The sequence below is a fragment of the Indicator indicator genome, chromosome 2 (genome assembly GCF_027791375.1).
Source record: "Indicator indicator isolate 239-I01 chromosome 2, UM_Iind_1.1, whole genome shotgun sequence".
In the NCBI taxonomy this organism is placed as follows: Eukaryota; Metazoa; Chordata; class Aves; order Piciformes; family Indicatoridae; genus Indicator; species Indicator indicator.
In genome coordinates, this window is record NC_072011.1 from 60,153,589 (window position 1) to 60,179,255 (window position 25,667).

Genomic DNA, 25,667 nt, shown 5'->3' on the forward strand with positions numbered 1-25,667 from the left:
CCCCGCATGGCCAGAGGGAGCCGGCCGGGGGGCGCCGCTGCAGCCCACAGCCCCGAGGACACGGGGCGGCGGGCTGAGGGCTGGCTGGCGAGGCCGGTGGCCCCAGGTCTCCGCCGCCAGCCAGGCGGGCAGCCCCGCCGGGGGATGACTCAGAGCCACCGCCACCCCTGCAGCGAAGCCGCCGCCGCGCCGGTGTCCGCGCCGCGCCGCCCCATGCCCGCCGGGGGCCGCCCGCCACCAGCCGCGCCGCGCACCGGATGATGCCCCAGCGGGGGGCGGCGGGTTCGTGCCGCCGGCGGCGCCTGGCGCCTCTCAACGAGGACAACGGGCGGTTCCTGCTGCTGGCCGCCCTTATCGCGGCGTACCTGAGCGCCGGCGCCACCGTCTTCTCGGCCCTCGAAAGCCCGTCGGAGGCGGCGGCGCAGCTCCGCTGGAACCGGACCCTGCACAACTTCAGCCGCATCTTCAACATCAGCCTGCCGGAGCTGCGCGCCTTCCTGCGGAGCTACGAGGCTGCCATGGCCGCAGGCATCCGCGTCGACGCCCTGCGGCCCCGCTGGGACTTTCCCGGCGCCTTCTACTTCGTGGGCACTGTCGTCTCCACCATAGGTGAGAGACCGCCCGGGGCGGGGGGGGGATGCTGCGGCTGCGGGGCGGTCGTTATAGCGACCAAAGTTTGGGGAGCGGCGCCTCCGCGTTGCTACGGCAACAAGGGGCCTTGCAACCGAGGATTGGAGGGGGTTGAGGTCGCTGTCCCAGCCCTAGGTCCCTGTGGCCTATCCTATCTTACACCACCCGGCTGTGCCGGTGGTACGGCTGGGCTTCGGCTGGCCCAGGATGCGCCGGTACGTTCACTAGCAGCGATAGCGAGGAGGCTGAACATGCTGAGCTCTAGCTGGGCTTCCGCGCTGGGCTCGGTACCGGTTTTAACCGCTGGCGAAGTTAAAAGTGCGGACGGGAATAGCTAGAGAAGCTAACACGAAGCCGTATGTCCTCCAGCTGCACCTAATAACGGTGTCACGGCATCGCTGCCGGCAGGGATTCACATCCCGTAGCTGTTGAGGGAGAGTAGTGCTTTGCGACCTCAGTTGTGTGGCGAGTTTTGGGGAGCGGCTTGAATTTTACTCTCAAATTTACCATTTTTTTAACTCTAAAAGCACCGGCAAGAACTGTTATGTGGGAGACTGACTTGAAAGTAAAGTCGCGGCTCTCTGCTGCGCTCGGAGCGTTGCTTGTTCAGAAATCCCCTCCCTGCGGACACAAGATCTCAACGATTTTCTCTCTCTAGCAGTTTTTTAAGTTTTCTAACAAGCCAATTGTCTTGGGGCTTCTGTGCAGAAATGTCATGCTTTTCCCCTTCATTAGAGAGGCAGAAACACACAGCTCCTTACTGCACTTAGGTTTGGAAAATGTTTTATCAATAGTGACTCATCTGTAGAATAGAGTCGTGATGGTGACTGCAGCAATGTTGTCAAGCATTGTTACTTTTTGCATTGAATAATTCAGTCAACTTCTCCTATTCAAGTGCACTCAATTGTCCAGTCATTAAAACATCGTCTTAATTAAGCGTTAGGCTCTTCTTCATCACAAGAACATGTATTTTTAAGACGTTGTTGTGACTGACCTGAAAGGATGGACAAAAAAAATATCAGTCCATTAACAAACCCACTCATTTCCTTGCACCTGCTGTAGCAAACAGAGAAATCTTCAGGGGATGGCCGATCTGCCAACACAGGCTTCACCTCTCCCTGGTTATTGAAATGTAAAATGTTTCCTCTTCATTTGCAAACCTTTGTTTGCCTCTCCACTTCATCGTCCTGCAGTCATTTGTACCTGGGTGGAGGGAATGAGAAACTCGGGGGGAGGGGTTTTTTGGCAGTCTTGACAGGTGTAAATGGCTGAATCAAGAACTGTTTCTCATATTCCTGTAGTGCAACCTAGGGCACCACTCTGTCTTTATAGCCAATAATGTCTGCATCTCTCACCTGCAAGATGGAGGCTGAAGATTGTTTTTGCCCTGAGCTGCAGCAAAGGTTGGGTTCTGCCAAGCGTTCCTCTGAGTAGTACCTTTTGTTGGCATACTACATGCAAGCACTTGCTCCTGGATTACTTAGGCTGCTTGGGGTGAATTCAGCAAACCTGCTGTAGACCAAGGTTTTGCTCAAAGTGAGGAGATGCAGCAGAAGCTGGCTTGAAGCTGGGTTGTGCCTTTGGGCACAGTGAAGGCCATGGCAGAGCTGCAGTACTGGGGGCACCAAGCTGCATGGCCCTGGCAGGAGCAGCAGTCTCCTGGAACGCAGGCATCCTGAGGCTGTGGCACACCATCCTGGCAGAGCTTTTACAAGCTACATCTGCAGCTCCTGCAAATGAAGAGGAAATGCTGCCCCCACCTCAGCACTTCTCCTCACTCGCCTCTTCAAGCGGATGCAGCTTATAGAGGGGCAAAGCCCATGGTGAGCTCAGCTGCTTCTCCGTTGGCAAGGTTTTTTCCACTGCATGCTTGTAGTCAGTCAATTCTTGGCAGCTGTTCACCCAGCAGAAGCAAAAAAACCCCCAAAAACTAGCAAATTAACTAGTTGCCCCACTAAAGCCCAAAAACTGTCCTCTGAATGAAACCTGCACAAAGCTGTCTCCCTCAAGGTCTCAGCATGGGAGAAATCAAGTGGTAGGCATCAAAATGTCACCTGGGGAAGCAGTTTCATAGTCATTCTTTTGTGGTCCCTTTGTTCCCACCTAACCAGCTGATTTCTGTTCCTACCTAAGTGGAGTAGCTTTGATTCCACTGTCAGCTCACATGCTGTATCATCCTGGTTCAGAGCAATTTCGCTTGCCTCTACCTCATACTTCACTGACAAAGGAGAAGGTTGTCTTCACTCAACATTGCCAAGAACTACCAGACACCTCGAGTCAAAACAGCTTGTCTTTCTCAACAACTTCATCAGTTGCATGTGTCAAAGCAACTTTATTACTCCAGCTAAACACCTTCCTATCCTGGTGACGCATTGGAAAGCTTTCTTACTCACTGCTTAACAAAGAGCAAGTAGATGCCATGTCTGCCAAGGGTAAATCACCCACAGGTTCCTCAGCCTCTTACCTGTAGAGGATTTCAACCTACAGAAAACTTGCAAAGTCTTTTCGAGTCTTCACTTTGCTCTCACTGCCTTTAATAAAACTGCTAAATGCTTCATATGTAGGCACTGAAGAACAGTCACCCAGGGACTGCAACTGCAAATTTTCCAGGGGTTTGTGTAAGCTAAACAGAGGAAGGGAGACTCCAGTTCTTCACCCCTCTGTGAATGCAAGGCTTAGGCACAGTCAGGCTTGGAGAAAACTGCTCCATCCACCCTCCTTAAGCAGGGCCTTAGCAAAGCCAAGCAGCTCCCCATCATTAGGTGCTTTGTGTCATGTACTTTCCTAGCTGCAGTTCTACATTTTCCCTAACAACACTGGGATACAATCAAACCCACGGAGTAAGAAACACATTAGTGAGTTCTTTAAGGAATGGGACAGAGAGTTAAAATGAAATATTAAAGAGTTCCCCTGACTAGCACACAAAGCAAGTGACTTACAGTCCACAAAACACTCTCTTGATAATACTCTGGCCGTTATTTTTTTGATTATGGCATTGTTTGAAAAGGACTTGGGAGTTCCAGTAGATGAGAAGCTGGACGTGAGTAGACAGTGTGTGCTTGCAGCCCAGAAGGCCAATCACATCCTGAGCTGCATCAAAAGAAGTGTGGCCAGCAGATCCAGAGAGGTGATTCTGCTGCTTTGCTCTGGTGAGATCTCACCTGGAGTACTGCATCCAGCTCTGGAGCCCTCAATACAGGAAGGACATGGACCTGATGGAGCAGGTCCAGAGGAGGGCCATGAAAATCATCAGGGAGCACTTCTGCTATGAGGACAGGCTGAGGGAGCTGGGGTTGTTCAGCCTGGAGAAGAGAAGGCTCCAGGGAGACTGTTTACAAAGGCCTGGACTGATAGGACAAGGGGCAGTGGCTTCAAACTAGAGAAGAGCAGATTTAGATTGGATGTTAGGAACAAGTTCTGCACCATGAGGGTGGTTGAGCACTGGAAAGGTTGGCCAGAGAGGTGGTTGGGGCCACATCCCTTCAAATATTCAAGGTGAGGGTCAATGGGGCTCTGGGCAACCTGATCTAGTTGAGGATGTCCCTGCTGACTGCAGAGTGGGTTGTACTAGAAGACCTTTTTAGGTCCCTTCCATCCCAGGTGATTCTATGATTTTATGATTCTGTTTGGTGGTTGAATAACAAAACATTGAGACTGTTTTTCATAAGACACCTTGATTTTCAGAACTTGTAAGAAAATCCTTCAGTCCAATTTCTGATTCCTTGCAGTTAGACTACACCATTTATGTGATTGTCATTTTGCACTATAAAAGGTTGGTTTGGTTTGGTTTGGTTTTTTTTTCTGGACAATTAATACTATTCTGATTTCTTTAAGGAACATCTAAGCAAAATTTATTCTTAAGTCATTGGTCTATCTGGCAATAGATTTTTTCAGTTGAGTTTATTGCTTCCTTCTTGAATCACAAATAGTTGCCAGCACTTTGTTAGAAGGCTGAAAGCAAAGGAAAACTCAGAGAAGTTTTCTTTCTGGTAAAATGTTGCAGAGTGCAGCATCACCAATTGTAGCTTTCCCCATGTTCTAGTAGCTCACATCCATTCTGCCTGGCACATACAGCAACTCAAGGGGGTCTGAAGCTCTGGATTTCTAAACTGTACTTGCATTTCTTTCCTCTCTTAAATGTTAGAGTAAACATGAGGTGCCTATCTAGTAAAATGTACTGAGATCTCAACTTACTAAAATTTGGTTTCAAGCTTCTTACCTGAAAGTACACATCTTTCAGAGATGATGTGATAACAATTGCTTTGTAGAAATCATAGAATCATAGAACTGCTGATGGTGGATCAGACCTTTCAAATCATCAAGTCAAACAACACCTAAAGCTCACAATCACCACTACTGCTAAGCCACTACCACGTCCCTAAGCACCATATCCACACATTTTTTAAATACCTCCAGGGATGGTGACTCCACCACTTCCGTGGGCATCCTATTCTTATATCCAAACTGAATCTCCCATGGGACAACCTGAGGTCATTTCTTCTTGTCCTGTCGCTTGGTGCATATGAAAAGAGACCAACCCCCACCTGGCTCTAATCTCCTTTGAGGTAGTTATAGAGGGTGATGAGATCTCCCCTAAGCCTCTTCTTCTGAAGACTAAAAATCCCCAGTTCCCTTAGCCATTCCTCATAAGACTTGTGTTCAAGGCCCTTACCAGCTTAGTTGCTCTTCTTTGGACATGCTCCAGAACCTCAATGCCCTTCTCGTAGTGAGGGGCCCAAAACCAAACACAGTACTTGAGGTGTGGCCTCAGCAGTGCTTTAAAAAATGAGGTCAGAAGAAGTAGTCCAATTGTAAAAGTGTTTCTTAAACATAGTATTTTTTAAAAGCAGCCTTAGTGCAGGTGGATTATTTTGGGATGGAACGTGTCTGAGTTACACTTGCATGAGAAGGTCCTCTGGGAAGGAAAGGTGCAAAGCTCTTCCCTCTGTACAGATGTGCAAGGGTCACTTGCAGGTGTTTAGGGCACAGTGAGCAGGACTCTTTGTTCTTTCCTTGTTGCCTAAGGTATCCTGTTGGATGACTTGGTGTGGACTGACAGCTCCACCCAAAGGGATGGGACATGCTCTGCTCTCATTTCAAAGCACTGCAGTGAGACGAGAGGCAGGGCTTTGAAACCACATGAAGAATGCCCACATAAAGACAGAACTTTCAGTATTTTCTCCCAGCCAGCTAACTCCTGGCAGCTGCTCTTTCCTTGCCTAGGATGTCAGAGCCTCTTATCTCTGGGTCCTCTGTAGAGGCCCAGCATACAGAGCACAACATCTCTGCTTGGACTCCCTAGGCACCATGACCACTCACTTCTAAAATATCCTCTGGCTCTGTGTCATTGTTGTTTGAGAAAATCTGGAGGTCTATATATACTGAAGGTGATAATTCAAAGGAAGTGATTTTAAAAAGGTATTTGGACAGCTCAGCAAGTGCATGGTCAGATATTGGACTGCACTGCCAGGAGCCAGGGAGTGAGCATGCCCCAGAGGAGACACTTCCATGGTAATTTGGCATGAAAAATAACTGAGATGATCTGAAGGCTCTAAGGGGAAAATATGTTTATTCTGTCTTATTCATTGTTATATTTCAAGGTATGAATCTGAGCTGAGCCTGGGAAAGGTTCTGGCTCTCCACTCTCCTCGAGTGCAGTCTGTATAGCCAACACAAAGCAAAAGGTGACATTCAGACTGGAATATGCATTTGATCAGCATCAGTGTTATGCTTTCTCTGGTCTCTGCAGTTCTCTGAGGCTTGTACAGGCAGCAGAGGGTTCAAATTAGGGGGCAGTTGCCTCCAGAGCTGACCTTCCTGAAGTTAAAAAACTCACAGAATCAGAATGGTAGGGATTGGAAGGGACCCCTGGAGGTCATCTAGTCCAACCCCCTGACAAAGCAGGATCACCTAGGGCAGACCACACAGGAGCACACTGAGGTGGGTTTTGAAAGTCTCCAGAGAAGGATACTCCACAACCTTCTCTTCTCCCAGGCAACCAGCACCAGAACAAGAGGACACAGTCTCAAGCTGCACCAGGGGAGGTTTAGGCTGGAGGTGAGGAGAAAGTTCTTCATGGAGAGAGTGGTTGGCCATTGGAATGTGCTGCCCAGGGAGGTGGTGGAGTCACCATCCCTGGAGGTGTTCAAGAGGGGATTGGACGTGGCACTTGGTGCCATGGTTTAGATAGTCATGAGGTTTAGGGTGACAGGTTGGACTCGATGATCCTTGAGGTCTCTTCCAGCCTTCTTGATTCTATTCTATTCTATTCTATTCTATTCTATTCTATTCTATTCTATTCTATTCTATTCTATTCTATTCTATTCTATTCTATTCTATTCTATTCTATTCTATTCTATTCTATTCTATTCTATTCTATTCTATTCTATTCTATTCTATTCTATTCTATTCTATTCTAACCTTTCTGGGCAGCCTGCTCCAGTGCTCTGTAACACTCACAGTAAAGGTTTTCCTCCTGTTGAAATGGAACTTCCAGTTTGTGTCCATTGCTCCCCATCCTATCACAGGGCACCACTGAAAAGAGACTGGCTCCTTCTTCCTGCTACCCACCCTTCAGATATTTGTATCAGATCCCCTCTCAGCCTTCTCTTCTCCAGACTAAACAGCCCCAGGTCTCTCAGCCATCCTCATAAGACATGTTCCAGTCCCTAAATCATCCTTGTAGCCCTCCTTTGGACTCTCTCCAGTAGTTCCCTGTCTCTTTTGAACCAGGGAGCCCAGAATAGGACACAGTACTCCAGAGTGGTGTCACTAGGGCAGAGTAGAGTGGCAGGAGAACCTCCCTCAACCTGCTGGACACACTCTTCTTAATGAAGAAAAATAGAAATTAAGAAAGAATAACCAACCAAACAAAAAAAAACCCCAAAAGAAAGAAAGCAGTTGGAAGAGTGAGCAGCATGATTAAGCTGCACTGTCAGGTTATTTATCTTCGCCATCCTACATCAGGTCTGCAGCCAGCATAAGAGTTGTGCTTCAGCTCGGTCTGCTGCAGCCAGATCTGGTTCCTTAGGCTTGAGTGATGTTTTGATCAATGTTGATCAGCATGCTGGTGAATTGCCAGAAGTTATTTTCTCACTTGGGTAGTCTCCATAAAGAACACGAGTGCAAGAGGTTCTGAGGTCCACTGGTTGTCATATTTCTGTGGAGAGAAATGATCCTACAGTGATTTTCCTCAAATGAAGACCTGGCACCCATAGCAATGTTTTCTACTTGTCACAGCTGCATAGGAGTATTAACTTCTTTGGGTGCCACTGATAGATAAGAATTTGTAGGCATAGGTTGGGTGCTCCAAGCAGAAAAGTAATCTAAATCACAGCTTGCCTTCTTGTAGTTGAGAGCAACAACAGGGAGCTTTACTTGGAGTATTTCCATGTAATTATGTGGGTGACTTGAGGTGTCCACACTGAAGGGCTGCATTGAAATAATTTTGATCTGAAATTTGTTGAGTTTTTGTTCCAGAAGGCGAGAGGGAGGAACTTCAGTACTTTAAATAAAGCCCTTTCTTAAAGGGAAAAAAAAAATCCTTAAAATACTATTTTTAATCAGTCTCAGCACTGCTTAGGGTTTACCTGCCCCTGCTGGGTTATGCCAGTCCCAGAAAATAAATCTGTTACTGTGCTCCAGTCATCTAAACTGAATGACTTCTACAGAGCACATCTGCTCAGGTTGTTTAATCTAAGAGCTTCAGAGGTTTCTTAAATATTAAACCCTAGTTTGGAAACCAAATGTTTCAAAACACATCAGTACAGTGGAGATTTATTTGTTGGTTTACAGCTGGAGAAGTTAAGTCCAAGACAACGAAACTGCACTTCCTTTTGAGGATGTCAAAGGCCTTACTGAAGTCAAGGTACACATCATCCACTGCTCTTTCTTCATCTACCCAGCTAGTCACCCCACCATAGGAGGCTATCAGATTAGTCAGGCATGATTTCCCTTTGGTGTATCCTTGCTGACTACTCCTGTTAACATTTTTTTTTCTTCCATGTGCTTAGAGATGACCTCCAGAATGAGCTGCTTTATCACCTTTCCAGAGATGGAGGTGAGGCTGACTAGCCTGTAGTTTCCAGGGTCCTCCTTCTTGCCCTTTTTGAAGACTGGAGTGACATTGGCTTTCCTCTAGTGCTCAGACACCTTTCCTGTTCTCTATGATCTTTCAAAAAGGGTGCAGAGTGGCACCCCTCTGTAACCTCATGGAATAAAGAATTTGCCCAGCATCACATGAGATATGATCTCTTATCTCAGAAGAAGTTTTATATTGACTTACTGTGTGCTGGTTCACGTTTGAAAAAAGACCAACTGGAGTTTACAAAGGCCTGCAGTGACAGGACAAGGGGCAATGACTTTAAGCTGGTGAAGAGCAGATTTAGATTGGATGTTAGGAACAAGTTCTTCACTATGAAGGTGGTGGAACACTGGAACAGATTGCCCAGGGAGGTGGTTGAGGCCCCTTCCCTGGAAGTACTCAAGGTGAGGCTCCACAAGATCCTGGGAACCTGATCTAGTTGGAGATGTCCCTGCTAACTGCAGGGAGGTCAGACAGGATGACCTTTGGAGGTCCCTTCTGGCATGGACCATTCTATGATTCTATGATCAGGGACATTTCTGCAGCTCTCAGGATCCCTCTAGCTTAGGCAATTGAAGGAGCAGTGTCTACTTAGTGGATATGTGCCTCCTGCTTGGCACAACATTGTTTGGTCTTCAGTGATAGTCCTGCTGGGCAGCAACCACCTGTGGTTCAGTTCCCTATGGATTTACAAGAGGTTGGAGATTGCCAACCAAACATTGGTGGGCCAAAATACCACTTGGATATCTTTCCATCCGTGGAGGTGATGCGTGTGGCTCCAGCCAGTCAGTCTGTATTACTAAGCAACCTCACTGTAAACCAGTTATCACTCCTGTAATAGCAGTGAAGGATCATCATTACTGGTCTTATCAGATGTCATGTTTACTGCTGGCTCATAAATCCAAATCCTGCCTAAAACCCTAGAGGACGTGTTCCCACGGAGCCTGGCCAGTCCCTAGCCTCTGTTCTCCACTTCTGCTCTCCTGGAGATGTTACTCCTTTCCTTTTCTTACAGCTTATCTAGTGCTCCTTGATCACCTGCCTTTTCCAGGCACTCTTCATTTCTCCAGCTTCTGCAGCCTCCCTCTCAATTAGCATGCCCTCCTCTACTGATAATTTATTTGCTTGATGAAGTTTTGAGTATTTTTTTTATGTCTTTGCAGTCTTTCAAGTTAATGACTATCAAAGAAGTCATAAGTAAAGTTTTACAGTTTCTTTCTGTTCCTTAATATTCATGTCCCTCTTCCCTAGTGTTAATCCTACTCTTGCCCCTTATTTCTTTTTATTCCATTTAACTAATTCTTCCTTCTACAGTTGTCCTCAGTTTGACACAGATCATAGACACTTCATCATTTTTTCTTACTTTTACTAATGGGCCACAGGTACTTTTACTTTGTTCAAGGATTACAATGTAGTAGTGGCCCTGGTAGAGTTGGGTAATGGTTGGACTTGGTGGTCTTGAAGATCTTTTCCAACCATAGTGATTCTGTGGTTTGTCTTTGCAAGCACCCATCTTGCTTTTATGCTAACTGTAATTGCTCTTCATCATGGAGAGAAGAGGAAGACAATTATAGGATAGATGTGTTCTTCAGAACTTCATGGAACAATGGCCACTGCTGGTGTTGTGCTGGGAAAGACAATGGGATTTCTTCATTTTAAGGAATGCAGCTTGACCTCTCTTTGAAGTCAGTGAGAATTTTACCTCTTGCCATATCAGCATCAGGGGCAGAGCAATAAAAAGCCTGGAACATTTAATCTGCAATTTTTAGTAGGAGGAAAGTTTGGTATTTTTTTGGAAACATAGCCTGTAGTAGGGTTTTAACCTGTCAAAGCTTTGATGGGTCAGAAATCTTGATGAGCTTTCCTTATGCCTTTCTTATGCCTTCAGGCAATGGAACAGGTTGCCCAGGGGTTGCCCAGGGAGGTGGTGAAGTCACCATCCCTGGAGGTGTTCAAGAAATGTGTGGACATGGCACTTCAGGACATGATTTAATGGCTGTAGCAGTGCTGGGTTGAAGGTTGGACTCAAATGACCTTGGAGGGCTCTTCTAAACAAACCAATCCTGTGATGCTACGATTCTATGTCATGGTTTTAAGGCCAGCTGCAGCTGAGCCCCATGCAGCCACCCACATGATTTCCACTTTACTCCCTCCCATCTGTAGGAGCTAAATGCAAAACCCCACAGGCGGAGGTAAGAAGGACTCTAATAGAATACAAAGAACAAATGAACAATAGGAATAAGAACAATAGTAAAGAAAAGAATATGTAGCAACAGTAAGATGAGTAGGGATAATTAGGGGTCGTGCTGATGAATATTTGAAGTGTGAAAGTCCTCCTGAGTGCAATAAATTCTACCAGTGATAATAAAACCTTTTGTGAACAGAAACACTGAAGCAACAAACCAGAATTAGAATCTAAGGGCAATTGCATAGGCATCCAAACCAAACAAGTATGTTTGATTTTATATCTCCTCAACAGCCTGCTTCTGCTGAAGTCTATAGCAGACCAGTCTACAGAGCTTTAGGAAATCCAACCTTACTCATTTTACTGGCTAACAAATGTAGGTCTGATGTTGCCAGCACTTGTCATTACTCTTAAGTAGTAATACATCTCCCTGAGCTCAGGGAGTCTGTGGATCACCATGGGTAGTACACCCAGCTGTAGACATCAGAAAGTTTCAGTGTAGTCCCTCGTTAATCAGATGAGAAGTAGAATAAAAATTAAATCTAATTGCATTAGATGAGGCAAAGCATTAGCAGCCTTTTCAAGTAATTAAAGCTTTGGAGTGGAATAAGATAAGAAATTGAACAGTTTGATGGGGTTTGATGTTAATGTGTGGGTGAAACACTTCTATTGCTCATGTTTAAAAATCCAAGGTAAGTTCTCCTTACTCATTGAGGATAGCAGCAGTAATACCTTGATAACATTTGTAGCCCCATAGTGATACTTCAATCCATTTTCACTTTCCTAAGCTTGTGTCAATGCAGATTCTTTCCCTTTGGAAATGAAGGGCCAAATGTTCACCTTCCTTCTCACATCTTAAGCAGGCAAATGTAATCACAGCAGAAGCAGCAACTAGAGGAAATCTGCCTATGTGAGAACTGAATGAAGAACTAATTGAGTAAATTTCAATTAAAAGAAAAACAGATAAAATCCTTTTGATTATTCATTATTGACTATTCTATCACCTCTTTGCTCAGAGTATTGTGCCAGCAATTTATTTATTTCCTGAGGATGAACCAAAAATACAATGTCATTCATGCTCAATGCACAGGAAGTCAAGTCTACTTTAAGTCCTTTGGGGCTGGAAATGGTTGTGGTGTAAATATCTTAAATCCAAATTGTGATTTCAGTGAAAGGGGCAGCAAGAAGCTGCTTCATGAAATGTGGAAAAGCATTTGGGGGTGCTGATGGACAAGAAGCTGGACATGAGGAGACAGTGTGAGCTTGCAGCCCAGAAGGCCAATGGCATCCTAGGCTGCATCAAAAGATGAGTTGCCAGCAGATCCAGGGAGGTGATTCTGCCTCTCTTCTCTGGTGAGACCTCACCTGGAGCCCTCAGTATAGGAGGGTCTGGAGCCCTCAATATAGGAAGGACATGGACATGATGGACCCATGGGTCATGACAATGATCAAGAGGTTGGAGCACCTTTGCCATGAGGACATGCTGAGGGAGCTGGGGGTGTTCAGCCTGGAGAAGAGGAGGCTCTGGGGAGATCTAATAACAACCTTACAGTACCTGAAGGAGGCCTGCAAGAAGGATGGAGAGAAACTGTTTACAAAGGCCTGCAGTGACAGGATGAGGGACAATGGCTTCAAAATAGAGAAGAGCAGATCTAGATTGGATGTTAGGAACAAGTTCTTTATTATGAGGGTGGTAGAACACTGGAACTAGTTGCCCAGGGAGGTAGTTGAGGCCCCATCCCTGGAGATATTCAAGGTCAGGCTCAACAGGGCTCTGAGCACCCTGATCTAGTGGAGGATGTCCCTGCTGACTGCAGAGGGGGTTGGACTGGATGACCTTTGGAGGTCCCTTCCAACCCAGACCATTCTATGATTCTATACTATGATTCTATGATTTGTCCATTTGGCAGAGCTGCAAGCACCAGGAAAATCTCAGATAGAATAAAAAGCTCAAAATGGTCTTGATGAGGTCACAAAAGTTTTTCCTGTGTCATTCAAGTTAAAAGAAGTCAAGTGAAATGTATACTATGGAAAGGTTAAATACAGAAATAAAAAATGAGAAAGAACTGGTTAGGCAGCAGTGCTGTCACTCTGTATTTCTATTACAATAACTTAAAATTAGGTCTTTGTGCCTTTGTGAATGAATTTAGAAGAGGCAAAAAGATACTGGAGAATTTGGTGCCTTGCTTTCACCTGGAACTTCCTGAAACAAGAAACTCATGAAGGCATACTTAAAACATCAAGAAGTCAAAGTGGATTTGCCAAAGTTTTTTCTTTAAGGTGTGACTGTAAAAGTTTGTACAGAGATTTGGGCAAAAACCCAACCTGCTCAAACAGTGGGAAAGATGTTTGTATCTTTAGGATTTTTTTATCTACAGGTCTGTCTTCACAGGCTCTTTGTAAAGTGGAAAAGCTGACACGAAACAAATGTTCTCCAAATGCCTGCCTACCCAAAGACCAGTGGCAGAAGAATAATATGCTACAAGTCTACTGTTTAATGCAGTCAAAAGATAAGCCTTTGACAGCCTTTCCCAACCCTAAGGCTGAGAAAGCCCAGAAGTGACATCTTATTTTATCAGAATTTTCTTGTGGGGAAGTATGACATTAACCCAAAAGAGATGAGTAAGAGTAATGCCACCCTGGAGGTCCTGACTACCTTCTTCTCCTCTCTACAATTGGTATTCATACTCTTCTGGTTGTCATCCTTCTCTGAGCTTCATTTTCCATCAGCTCCATTTAGGAGAGAGTCCCTGTCCTTTATTAGAAACTGTATTCTGTTGCAATAGTATTAACCAGAAAACCCAACCATAAGCTTGCCAAAGATCTTGAGGCTCAAATCCATGGCCCTTCCCTGTGTGTTCCTTCTTCAAATGGGCTGCTGGTGGCTTGGCACAAGTCAGTGCCTGCTTGCTTCTACAAGTTGCATAGAGGAATCACAGAATGTTAGGGCTTGGAAAGGTCATTGAGTCCAACCCCCCTGCCAAAGCAGGATCACCTAGGGCAGGTCACAGAGGAACACATCCAGGTGGGTTTTGAAAGTCTCCAGAGAAGGAAACTCCACAACCTCTCTGGGCAGCCTGCTCCAGGGCTCCAGCACCCTCACCATAAAGAAGCATCTCCTTGAGTAGAGGTGGAACCTTCTGTGTTCCAGCTTGTGCCCTTTCTTTATTGCCCTTTCACTGGCACCACCAAAAAGAGCCTGGCACCTTCATCTTGACACTACCCCTCAGATATTTATAGATGTTGATAAGATCCCCTCTCAGCCTTCTCAAGATTAAACAGCCTCAGTTTTCTCAAGTCTTCTCTCAAGAACAGCCAGCCCCAGCCAGGAATAAAACTGATTTAGAGATACTTCTCCTTCTTCCTTGGCTTTGTTCTGTGCCAGAGCAGATAATCAGCCTCCTGTATTTATTGGGCTTGCTCTTTATGATAATGCATTCAGTAGCAAGCAAGGGTGAACTTGTTTGGGGTTTTCTGTATGCACCTTCTTCTCACACTGTCCACAGACAGGACAACATGCAGGACAATTCAGAAAAGAAAAAAAAAGCTTGCCTACTTCTGGTAAATGAGCAGAGCAAGAGTATTGGTTCTGCTTGTGAAGCTGAAGCCTCAGTGTTTCTATTTTTAAGGGTCATTTATCACTCAGATCTACAAAAGTCAGGCCACTTGAGCTGATAAATGTGCCTGCTGAGTAATCACTTGAAGATCTTCCTTAGAAAGCTCAACTTGAAGATGTCAGCATAATAAAACACACTTGGGAAACGTGCTGTGGGGAGGAGAAGCTAAACATGTACATGAGCAGCCGGGTTTTGAGGAGGTTATTCCTCTTTCCTTTCCTGGGGAATCTTAGGGAGTATGCCCCTAATGCCTTAGATCTCTGTCAGGGTGATAATACTTGAGGTTTAAGAGAAAAAACCTCACCCTTACTCCTTTCAGGTCGAGCATTTCCTTCAGCATAAATACATTGTTCCAGCTCTGCCGCTCAGGATGCTTTCTCACCTGCCTGCTGATGTGGCTGGGTGCCAGCCCCATGTGGCAGAACTTCCGTATGCAAGTGCCCTGCACATGGCTTCATCTTCTCATCTTCAGGGGATTTCACAAGACAGAGTCTTCCTTGCAGCTTCTTAGCCCCTGACTATCAGACCTGTCCTCTTCCTAGCAGACAAGATCCTTCACCATCTCCATTCCAAAATTTCCTCTCCAGAGCACTTGAGTCTCCTTTTCGATCTCAGGATCACAGCTACTAGCACCTCTGGTTACCTCCACAGCCCTCTCCATCACACTGCTCTCTGCTACAAGTGCCTCCTGCCCAGTTCTGGACAGCCTGATCTAGTTGAGGATGCCCCTGCTTACTGCAGAGGGGGTTGGACTAGATGACCTTTGGAGATCCCTTCCGACCTAGACCATTCTGTGATTCTCATGGGGCAGCCCCCCACAGCATCCTACTGCTCTGCAGGGATACCCATGAGAGTGCAGATTCCTTGCCCAATAGCAGAAATCACAAGCTGCCAGAAGAGCTGGGGAGTCCCAGCATTTCTGCTCTGATGGAGCTACTCCACTGTCTCCCAACCCTGGGCGCAAGGTATGGTTTCCCAGCCCTGTCTCTTGTCCTCACCTGACTCACCATTGGGCATAATTTTAGCTTTGTATTTGTCATTCACCTCTACAGAAATATATTGTTACCTCTTGGTCTATTTTTATACTCTTTTCATGTACCTGGTAGCTAACAAATATTTATCAGCTAACCTTTTACTTACATAACACCATGGTTGCCAACTGAATTATTTGTTTAGTTTAGTTGTTTTTTTTTTTTTCCCAAGGAAGCATGGGTTATTTTAGGCTGACAATTCTATTAACTTTTAAAATCCAATCATAAAATCATGTAGAATCACCTGGTTGGAAAAGACCTTAAGATCATTGAGTCCAACTATAACACCTCCCTGTACACTACTGTTAGACCGTGTCCCTAAGCACCTCATCCAAACATCTTTTAAACACCTCCAGGGATGATGACTTCCTCACTTCCCTGGGCAGCCAATTCCAATGCCCAATGACCCTTTCAATGAAGAAATGTTTCCTAATATCCAATCTAAACCTTCCCTGGTGCAACTTGAGGCCATTTTCTCTTGTCCTATCCCTGAGGAGAAGAGGCTGAACTCATCTCCGTCCAACCTCCTTTCAGGGAGCTGTAGAGAGAAATGGGGTCTCTCCTCAGCCTCCTCCAGGCTGAACAACCCCAGCTCCCTCAGCTGCTCGTCATAGAACTTGTGTTCAAGACCCCTCACCAGCCTTGTTGCCCTTCTCTGGATACTCCAGCATATCAACGTCCTTCTTTTAGTGACGCTCCCAACACTGGACCCAGTACTCAAGCTGTGGCCTCACCAGTGCTGAGTACAGAGGCACAATCACTTTCTTGCTCCTGCTGGTCACATTATTTCTGATCCAGGTGAGGATGTTGTTTACCTTCTTGGCCACCTGAGCACACTGCTGGCTTGTATCACTTGTCAACCAATACCCCCAGATCCCTCTCTGCCAAGCCACTTTCAAGCCACCCTTCACCAAGCCTGTAGCACTCTATGGGGTATTTGTGATTGAAGTGCAGAACCTGGCACTTGACCTTTTTGAGCATCATAAAATTGGCTTCAGCCTATCAATCCAGCCTGTCCAGATCTCTCTGCAGAGCTTTACAGAATCACAGAATCAACCAGTATGGAAAAGACCTCAGAGATCATCAAGCCCAAGCTATTACGTAATACTTAACACCACCAGACAACTAAACCATGGCTCCAAGTGCCACATCGAATCTTTTTTTTGAACACCTCCAGGGACGGTGACTCCACCACCTCCCTGGGCAGCCCTGGCCAATTACTCTTTCTGAGAACTTTCTCCTCACCCTGAGCCTAAACATCCCCAGGCGCGGTTTGAGACTGTGTCCTCTTCTCTAGCAGATTGACACTTCTGCCCAGCCTGGTGTCATCTGCATACATGCTGAGGGTGCACTCAATCCTCTTGTTGAGGTCATCAATAAAATATTAAAGACAACTGGCCCCAGCCCTGAGCCCTGGGGAACACCACTTGTGACCAGCCACCAACTGGGTTTCACTCCATTCACCACACTTCGGCTCTGGCATCCAGCCAGTTTTTGACCCAGCAAAATGTATGTCTGCCCACCAGTTTGCCCCAGGGGATCCTGTGTGGAACTGTACTTTGTTGTGGAACTGTACTTTGTTGTGGAACTGTACTTTGTTGTGGAGTCTCCCTCTCTGGAGATACTCAAAACATGCCTGGATGCATTCCTGTGTGATCTGCCCTAGGTGATCCTGCTGTGGCAGGGGGGTTGGACTAGATGTCCAGGGGCCCCTTCCAACCCCTACCATTGCTTGTTTCTCATGTGTTGCAGGAGGACCAGCAGCCTCCAAGTCAATGCAGCAGTATAGACAATTCAATTCAGTATAGAGGATCAATTCTGCTGTCCACCAATGTTATGCATAGCAGTCCTTTGGATAACCAAGAACTTGATCACTTTTGTGTGTAAACAGAATAAAATCTGTACCGTGGAAAGCCTTTCATAATTGCCTGCAGCTCCATGAAACTTCTTCATGTTCAATTATTCATTTCCTGGCCAGTTCTGCTGTTGTGGCTCCTATTGAGTGGCAACTGTCTCAAACACTTCACCGGTGGAGATGTATCAAGGAGCAACAGCTGTGACTTGAGTGGTTTTTAACTACATTAATTGAGTTTATCACAGTTCTCTTACAGGTTGCAAAACAGACTGGACATCTTTTCCCACAGTCTCTGGTGGATTGGGTCCACATACGCATGTTTTATGTACTGTTAGGGAAAAAGAACACTTGGTTTAGCTCACCCTGGTCGACAAAGCAAATTTACAGAGCCTCTGACCTATCTATATCCTGGAGGCTTTATGGAGAACAAGTCCATGTTAAAAATATGTTATTCAGATTACCAAAAAATTTGTTGGAAATGGTAGAAACAGCCTGCTTATTGAAGTGGTATTTACATAATTACCAAGCAGAGAGAAACAGAGAGAAAGAGAGGTAGATAGATGATAGGTAGGTAGGTTAGGTAGGTAGATGACAGATAAGCAGGTAGGGAGGTGGGTTAGGTGGGTAAGTAGATAGATAGAGAGAGGGGGGGAGAGAGAGGTAGGTAGGGAGGTAGGTTAGGTGGGTAGGTAGATAGATAGAGGGGGGGAGAGAGAGGTAGGTAAGTGGGTAGATAGGTAGAGAGAGGTAGAGAGAGGTAGGTAGGTAGGTAGAGAGGTAGAGAAAGAGAGGTAGAGAGAGAGGTAGATAGGTAGATAGAGATAGGTAGGTAGGTAGGTAGATAGAATGATCTTAGATAAATAGGTAGATAGGTGATATAACGATTATGGGACTCAGTCCTTAGCTGCATAGTCACTCAATATTTTCTCCATGGGACATCTGCTCCACTACGTGGATCACCAAGGACTCCAAGCTTGTGTACAGATGAAGCCAGTCTTAAAAGCTGCAGCAGTATGTCATGTCTTCAGACATGGCTTGGGGCTAACTCAAAGTGTCTTAATGCACACAGTGCTGGACAGACCTCTACTGTTCAGGAGCTCTGCAGGTAGTAATCTAAGTAAAATCAAATGTGATTGGACAGCAACGTTGATATTAAAAGTTTTTGGCAGTATAAAAATTCTGAAAAAATGTACTGTTTGGGCTCAAAGGAAGGTGTTTGAATAAAGAGGTTTTACAAAGGTGTTAAAGGAAATGTTAAGTGTTTCAAATGTAGTTAGGAAAATGCAAAGCCTGGTGGAAGAACTGCCTGATAGAGTTCTTGTTCCTTGGGTAAAAGTGCTGAATGCAGCAGAAGATTTCTATCTGCAGTGGATTTGTCAGCTCTGAGCTGTGACCCTGTATCCAAGGCAACTGTTTCTGGATGTTTGGTAGTAAGGAGCTGTAGAATAAATGAGAGGTAGTTATGAAAGCTCCAGGTATGACTGTCAGGAACAAAAATGATGAAATAATGATGAACAGGTGTAAAAAGGATTACAGGGAGCACCAGAACCTGTGTATAGAGTTCAAAATATGATGGTTTGTTCCTTGATACAGTAATATATCTTAGTCAGTAAAGACCAACCAAGGCCACTGGAAATCCATCAAGTTAAGCAAGTGTGGAACAGACATGAAACAAAATTGGTTGTGCTTAGTTTCCCTGTGTCCCATAACCCCTATAGCTTGGGGACCAGTCCTGTGAGGGCTTAGTCTTTGTATTTCAAGAACTTCCTTCTCTCTGGAAGCAGCATTTTGGTTACAGAGTTGTTTGTGGTTGGTTTTGTTTTTATTTCTGAGAAATCATTTGCCTTAAAAAGTTATATTCAGCAATTTCAGTGGCTTTTGATTCCTTTCAATTTAACTGTGCTGTGGTTATGTAATGGTACAGAGGTGATGCTGCTCTCATGATCTAAGTGCTGTTGCACTCTGGGATTTAAAATGATTGCTCAGCTGTGCTGACTTGGTAAGTGAGCCAAGTCCTAGGCAGAATGCCTGTATAAGAAGAGCTGAGGAGCTGGCTGAAAGAGGCAAGGACACATGATGCCGTAGTAAAGGCTGGAAGGTTTTCTTATGTTCAGCTTTTGGGGTAACCCAAACTTTCAAATACGTCTTTACTGGAAAATTGTCACCCCCTTTAATCTCAGAATATGGTAAGACAAGGTAATTGCCAAACCAATTGGCCTAAGAGAAGAGTTCACATGTACTAAAGGTGCTATTCCTTTTTGTCTCGTGGCATTAACCATCTCTTTTAGCCATAAGAAAAGGGATAAAAGAGAAGAAAGCAAGAGGAACAGGAAGGGTGTCACAGGTTTGTCCAGCTGCACTAGTGACCTCTTGCATCCATCACCATCTTAAGTAAATTAAAAATCCAGATGAGCACAATAGTGACCACAAAACCTATTACAAGGCATTCATTAATTGCGAGCACTTAGCCATGAAAGGCTGCTGAAGGATGTTATCTAAGAGTTATTATCAACTCATCTGTTCTAATTCCAGTTTTCTGGGGCAGAAGAAGTATCAAACAGCTGAAATTAATACTGTCATAGAGCTTGTGCCAGAAGTAGTGGGGCAGAACTGCGATGAGAGAGGCTGAAATATTGTGTCTGAGCCACACAAAACCAGTCCCCAGGTACCTAGACAATATGTGTCAGGACCATGAAACATGCAAAGCCCCGTTATCCTTTTTCCCTTGTACTATCTCAGAAGCACAAGCAGTTCTGGGTGAATTCATTCCAGAGACTCAGAGAATTATTTTAGTTGGAAAAGACCTCTAAGATCATTGAATCCAGCCATTGACTGGAGTACTATGCTTGCCTGGTCTTACTTCTTGCCTGGTTTATGTATTTCTTAGCATTCTCATTGTTGTGATGGATCCTTTCATCTACACCTTTCACCTGTACAGCTGCATACTGAATTTTGTTAAAACTGTACTTCAGAAATCTCACTTAAACAAACCACATGGAAAATAGAAGACTTGAGCATCTCTCATGAATGACCACCAGAAAATACTGAAAAGCTTCAGTGCATTTACAATGTGATCCAAACTGTCACTATCTCTTCTTTTTGTTCTTTGTAATTAATAAATGTGTCTAGCCATATGTGTGACAATAAACCCATTTATTTTGATGGTGGTGTTCACACACTTGCTGTGAAGCACATGTTTAAATGCTTTGCTGATAAGGCATGGGGAAACAGATGCCTTCTCAGTAATGAGCTGGCTGTGTATCCTAGCTGGCAACCACAGCAAGCTCTCTGGCTTCTTCTGAGGACCAGGCACTAGTTCATAATCATCATCAGATGAGAAGGCTTTTTCAAGTAGCCAGCCCAACCCTATCAAGCTTCAATCCCAGAGAGGAGGAATTGAGAAGATCTTCTCAGTCACTCATGTTAAGCCAGGGACCCCAAGGAAGGCTTCTTAAGTCTGCTCAAAGGTGGTCTTCTAGCACAACAAAATGGAGAGACCGTGGGTCCAGAAAACAAAGTCTAATGACCTCTTTGATAATATTTCATCTTCTGGTAATAATGTGAATTTTTTTTTCACTATCCTTTACAGAAAGGACTACTGCTGCTGTGAACATACTGATATATAACCATAGAACTGTGGAGGTTGGAAGAGATCATCAAGTCCAGCCGCTCGCCTAGAGCTCACAATCCACCACTACTGCTAATCCATTACCACTAAACCATCCCTTCAGCACCATATTCACATGGCTGTTAAATACCTCCAGGGATGGTGACACTACCACCTCCCAGGGAAGCCTGTTCCAATGCTGTGGGAAAAAAAATTCCTAATATCCAACCTAAACCTCCCTTTGACACAACTTGAGGCCGTTTCCTCTTGTCCTGTCACTTTTTGCATCTGAGAAGAGACCCCCACCTGGCTCAGACCTCCTTCCAGGTAGTTGTGGAGAGCATGAAGGTCTCCCCTTAGCCTCCTTCAGGCTAAACAACCCCAGTTCTCTCAGATGAAGCATGCAATGTTCTCTCTGCCAAAGAACTCCCACCATGAAAAGAAACCAAAATACTCTAAAGGTTTGCCAAAGAGATTTTCGTAGCACCAGTGCTTCTGGGATGCAGATGCTAGTTGCTCCTCTAATCTTAAAATTGTCAGTCTGCAAGACCCCAGTGTTCCCAGTGCTTCCAGTCTGCCAGCTGGCTGTGCAATGTGGATGTCTCTCCGATGATGTTTCCTTTTTCTGTGATGGTATCAGGTGGGGTTAAAGTGCTGGGTTTTGGAAGGTATTCTTTTTTCCCCTCTTATGTCATCTGAAAACTTCTGTCCTCTCAGGAGGAACTGTGTGATCAGAACTCTATAACAAGAAGGTTACACTGGGTTACGATTGCTCAACAGAGTGCTTAAACTTTCCATCAGGCCTTGCAGGCTCATGTGTGGCAGCCAAGAAGTGGCCTTTTCACCTCATCCCACCTCAAAGAAGTTTGGTCTCAGGAATGTGTCCACCTGCATTTACAGAGTGGTGTTGCTCTGTTTTAATACGCTACCTTTCGTCTCCGTGAGGATTTTTTTCCCACTCTTGTGTTTTAGTCATCTCCTTGAGCCTTCTGCTGCCTTCTCTGTTCTTTACAAAACTTGGTTTCCTGCTGGCCTAAGATGACTTAGAGATGGAGATGATTGTGCCTCTTTGCTCTGGTGAGACCTCAGCTGGAGTACTGTGTCCAGCTCTTGGGCTCCTAACACAAGAGGGACATGAACCTGATGGAGCAGGTCTACAAGGGCCACAAAGATGATCAGAGGGCTGGAGCACCTCTCCTAGGAAGACAGGCTGAGAGCTGGGATCGTTCAGCCTGGAGAAGAGAAGGTTCCAAGAAGACCTTATTAAGGGCCTTTCAGTACCTGAAGGAGGCTTACAAGAAGGCTGGAGAAGGACTGCTTACAAGGCCATGTGGTGACAGGACAAGTGACAATGGCTTTAAACTAGAGCAGGGTAGATTTAGATTAGACATTAGGAATAAATTCTTCTCTATGAGAGTGGTGGAACACTGTAACAGGTTGTCCAGGGAGGTGGTGGAGTCCTGTCAAGGTCAGGCTTGATAGGACTATGAGCAACCTGATCTAATTGGGGATGCCCCTGGTTATTTGCAGGAGGGTTGGATTAGATGATCTCTAGAGGTCCCTTCCGACCCAGTATGTTCCATGATTCTATGATTCTGTTATTTGTGTCAAGAGTGATGCATGCAAAACAATGCCATTAATGTTCCCCATTTCTCTCCACACCTTAGGTTTTGGAATGACCACACCAGCAACCGTGGCTGGCAAAGTATTCCTCATAATTTATGGCCTTTTTGGGTGTGCCGGGACTATCCTTTTCTTCAACCTCTTCTTGGAGCGAATTATCTCTCTGCTGGCGTTTATCATGAAGGCATGCCACGAGAGACAGCTGCGAAGAAGCGGTCTCCTACCTCCCAACTTCCGAAGGGGGCCAGCTATGGCTGGGGTGGGCAGCCTGGTGGGGTGGAAGCCATCCGTTTACCATGTGCTGCTGATCCTGGGAATCTTTGCCGTTACCCTTTCCTGCTGCGCTTCCGCCATGTACACAGCAGTGGAAGGGTGGAACTACGTCGACTCTTTGTACTATTGCTTTGTCACCTTCAGCACCATTGGCTTCGGAGATTTGGTAAGCAGCCAGAATGCTGCCTACCAAAATCAGGGATTATACAGATTCGGGAACTTTGTCTTTATATTGATGGGGGTATGTTGCATATACTCTCTTTTTAATGTCATCTCGATCGTAATCAAGCAAGTTTTGAACTGGGTGTTGAAAAAGTTGGAATGCAGTTGTTGCCCCAAGTGCCGTAAATCCAGCGCCCGCCTGGGACGCCGCAACGCCATCACCCCGGGAGCCCGCCTGCGCCGGAGGAACATCTCCATGGACACCGATGGACAGTACGACAGCGACACCGAAGGCAGGAGACTCTCTGGAGAGATGATCTCCATGAGGGAACTCACAGCGTCGAATAAAGTCTCCTTGGCCCTTTTGCAAAAGCAGTTGTCCGAGACGGCCAACGGCTACCCAAGGAACGTTTGTATCAATACCAGACAGAATGGTTTCTCTGCAGGGGTGGGGGCTCTAGCCATCATGAACAACCGCTTGGCAGAAACAAGTGATTCTAGGTAGAGTTTTTTGACATTGCTTTTGTTTCTTAAAAAAAAATTAAAAAAACAACCAAACAAAAAAACCAACCAAAAAAACCCCAAACCAAAACCCCAAACAATAAAATGGTGTTTATAGGGTGAGCGACTGGAAAGCTTTCAGTTCAGAGACAGCCATTTGGAAAGCTTTCAGTTCAGAAACAGCCATTAGGCATTCAGCATTTTAGGTTTGGAGGGGGTAGGGGGTCAGTCTTCTGTAATATGCAGTAACATCTACTGTAATATTGCAATTTTCCCCCAAGGTTTTTTTTCGTTTGTTTTGGAAGAGGCTTTGATATCTTTGATGCCATCTCTGATGCGATTATGGGAGGATGGAGTGCCACAGGTAGGGTGGTGTCAGTTACAGAACGGTGGTGTGCACAGTTAGCATGGTGACAGTTACAAGGATGGAGTTCACAGTCAGGATGATGATGGTTACAGAAGGATTGGGTGCTCAGCTAGGATGTTGTCAGTTACAGAAGGATGGGGTGCACAGTTAGGATGATGTCAGTTACAGAAGGATGGATGCACAGTTAGGATGATGTCAGTTACAGAAGGATGGATGCACAGGCAGGATGGTGACAGCTACAGAAGGATGGAGTGCACAGCTAGGATGGGGACAGCTGCAGAAGGATGGTGTACACAGTTAGGATGGTGTGAAAACCAACACCCTTTTTTCAGATCATAGCCTGAACTTAGACTCTGTGTTAAAATCCATAAAATGGGCAAGCTGAGCTCCAAATTTGAATTTGAGGTTGATCAGGTTTGGCTAAACCAGCATCTCACATTGAAGTCTGGACCTGGCCCTAAATTTGTGCTTGATGCTCTTCAGCAGTTCCTTCCAGTAAGCCTGTGTATGACATAGGTGCAGGTGACTGCAGGTACACCGGTTTTAGAAAGGCTGTGCTTCACTCTAATAGTCCTGCTGACTTCAGTGGTGGAGGATCAAATGGACTGAATTCCCCTGACTGTAAAAGTTGGTTTCTTTAGACAGACTTGTCTGAAACACCACCTGCTACCTAACTCTTAAAAGTCAGAGGATTATCAAAAATCACATTAAAATGTGCAAAAACTATTCCTACCTGCTGACAATGAAAACAGGCAACTGTCAGCTCTGGTACCAGCTTCATTTAATACAAGCAAAAGCCAGTACCCATCTCTGGTGTCAAACGTTTGCATCACCACTGAAATGCTTATTTCAGTACTTTCACGTGAAAATAAGCAGCAAAAATGAAAGCAGGCTCCCAGTCATCCTAAATTTGCTTCTTTTGCTTCTGCAATAGTCTTGTAGAGATTCATGCAAATTATTTCTTTGTGGTTTTCTGGGGATCCCAGTCCTGGTCTTGTTTCCCACAAATCTGATTGTGAAGGTTATATAGAACAAAACTGCTTTGGAGCTCCCCCAGAAGCTGGCTTCCCTCAAAACATTGGTACACCAAAAGCTGGCCTAAGGCTGTTGCTACTGTCTTAAAAGTCAGTCATATTTAACCTGTGCTAACCCAAACTGCTGGAGAACCAGAAGCATCTTCAAGCAAACCTAATCCCAGTGTCTAGCATGACAAACCCACCTGGATATGCTCCTGTGTGGCCTGCCCTAGGTGATCTTGCTTTGGCAGTGGTGTTGGACTTGATGATCTCCAGAGGTCCCTTCTAACCCCTACCCATTCTGTGATTCTGTGAAATGGGTGCATAGGAATTACTATAGGTTTCTTTCAAAGCTCTGGATCATTTCTCTATATTCTCTATTCCATATCACTCTTCTAGTGCTGTGAAGGTAATAAAAAAGGCTTCTTCCGATTCCAGGGAAAAAGTATAACTTAAGCTTGAGGCCTGAGAAGCCACATTAGTCACCTCTTGAAAAATAAGTTGGGTAATTACAGGCAAGATCATTAGTGCTAGGTTGATAGCTGAATATTTATAAAAAGGCCAATGAAAACAAACCAGGAATGTCAGAAACATTTGAAAACGTTTCCATGAAATTTCGTAGAGCTATTTTACTCCATTGTTTATTTATTTTCATAGATTCATAGAATTGTCAAGGTTGGAAGAGACCTCAAGGACCACCTAGTTCCAAACCCCCTA

At 45.3% G+C, this 25,667-nt stretch overlaps 1 protein-coding gene across 1 annotated transcript; it reads left to right on the plus strand.

The window, feature by feature from the left end:
- The first annotated feature begins 257 nt into the window (after positions 1-257).
- On the plus strand, positions 258-23,571 carry KCNK12 (potassium two pore domain channel subfamily K member 12). Its single transcript, XM_054399166.1, has 2 exons — positions 258-609; positions 22,676-23,571. The coding sequence occupies exons 1-2, from the start codon at positions 258-260 to the stop codon at positions 23,569-23,571; spliced, it is 1,248 nt and encodes a 415-aa protein (XP_054255141.1).
- The last annotated feature ends 2,096 nt before the right edge of the window (positions 23,572-25,667 follow it).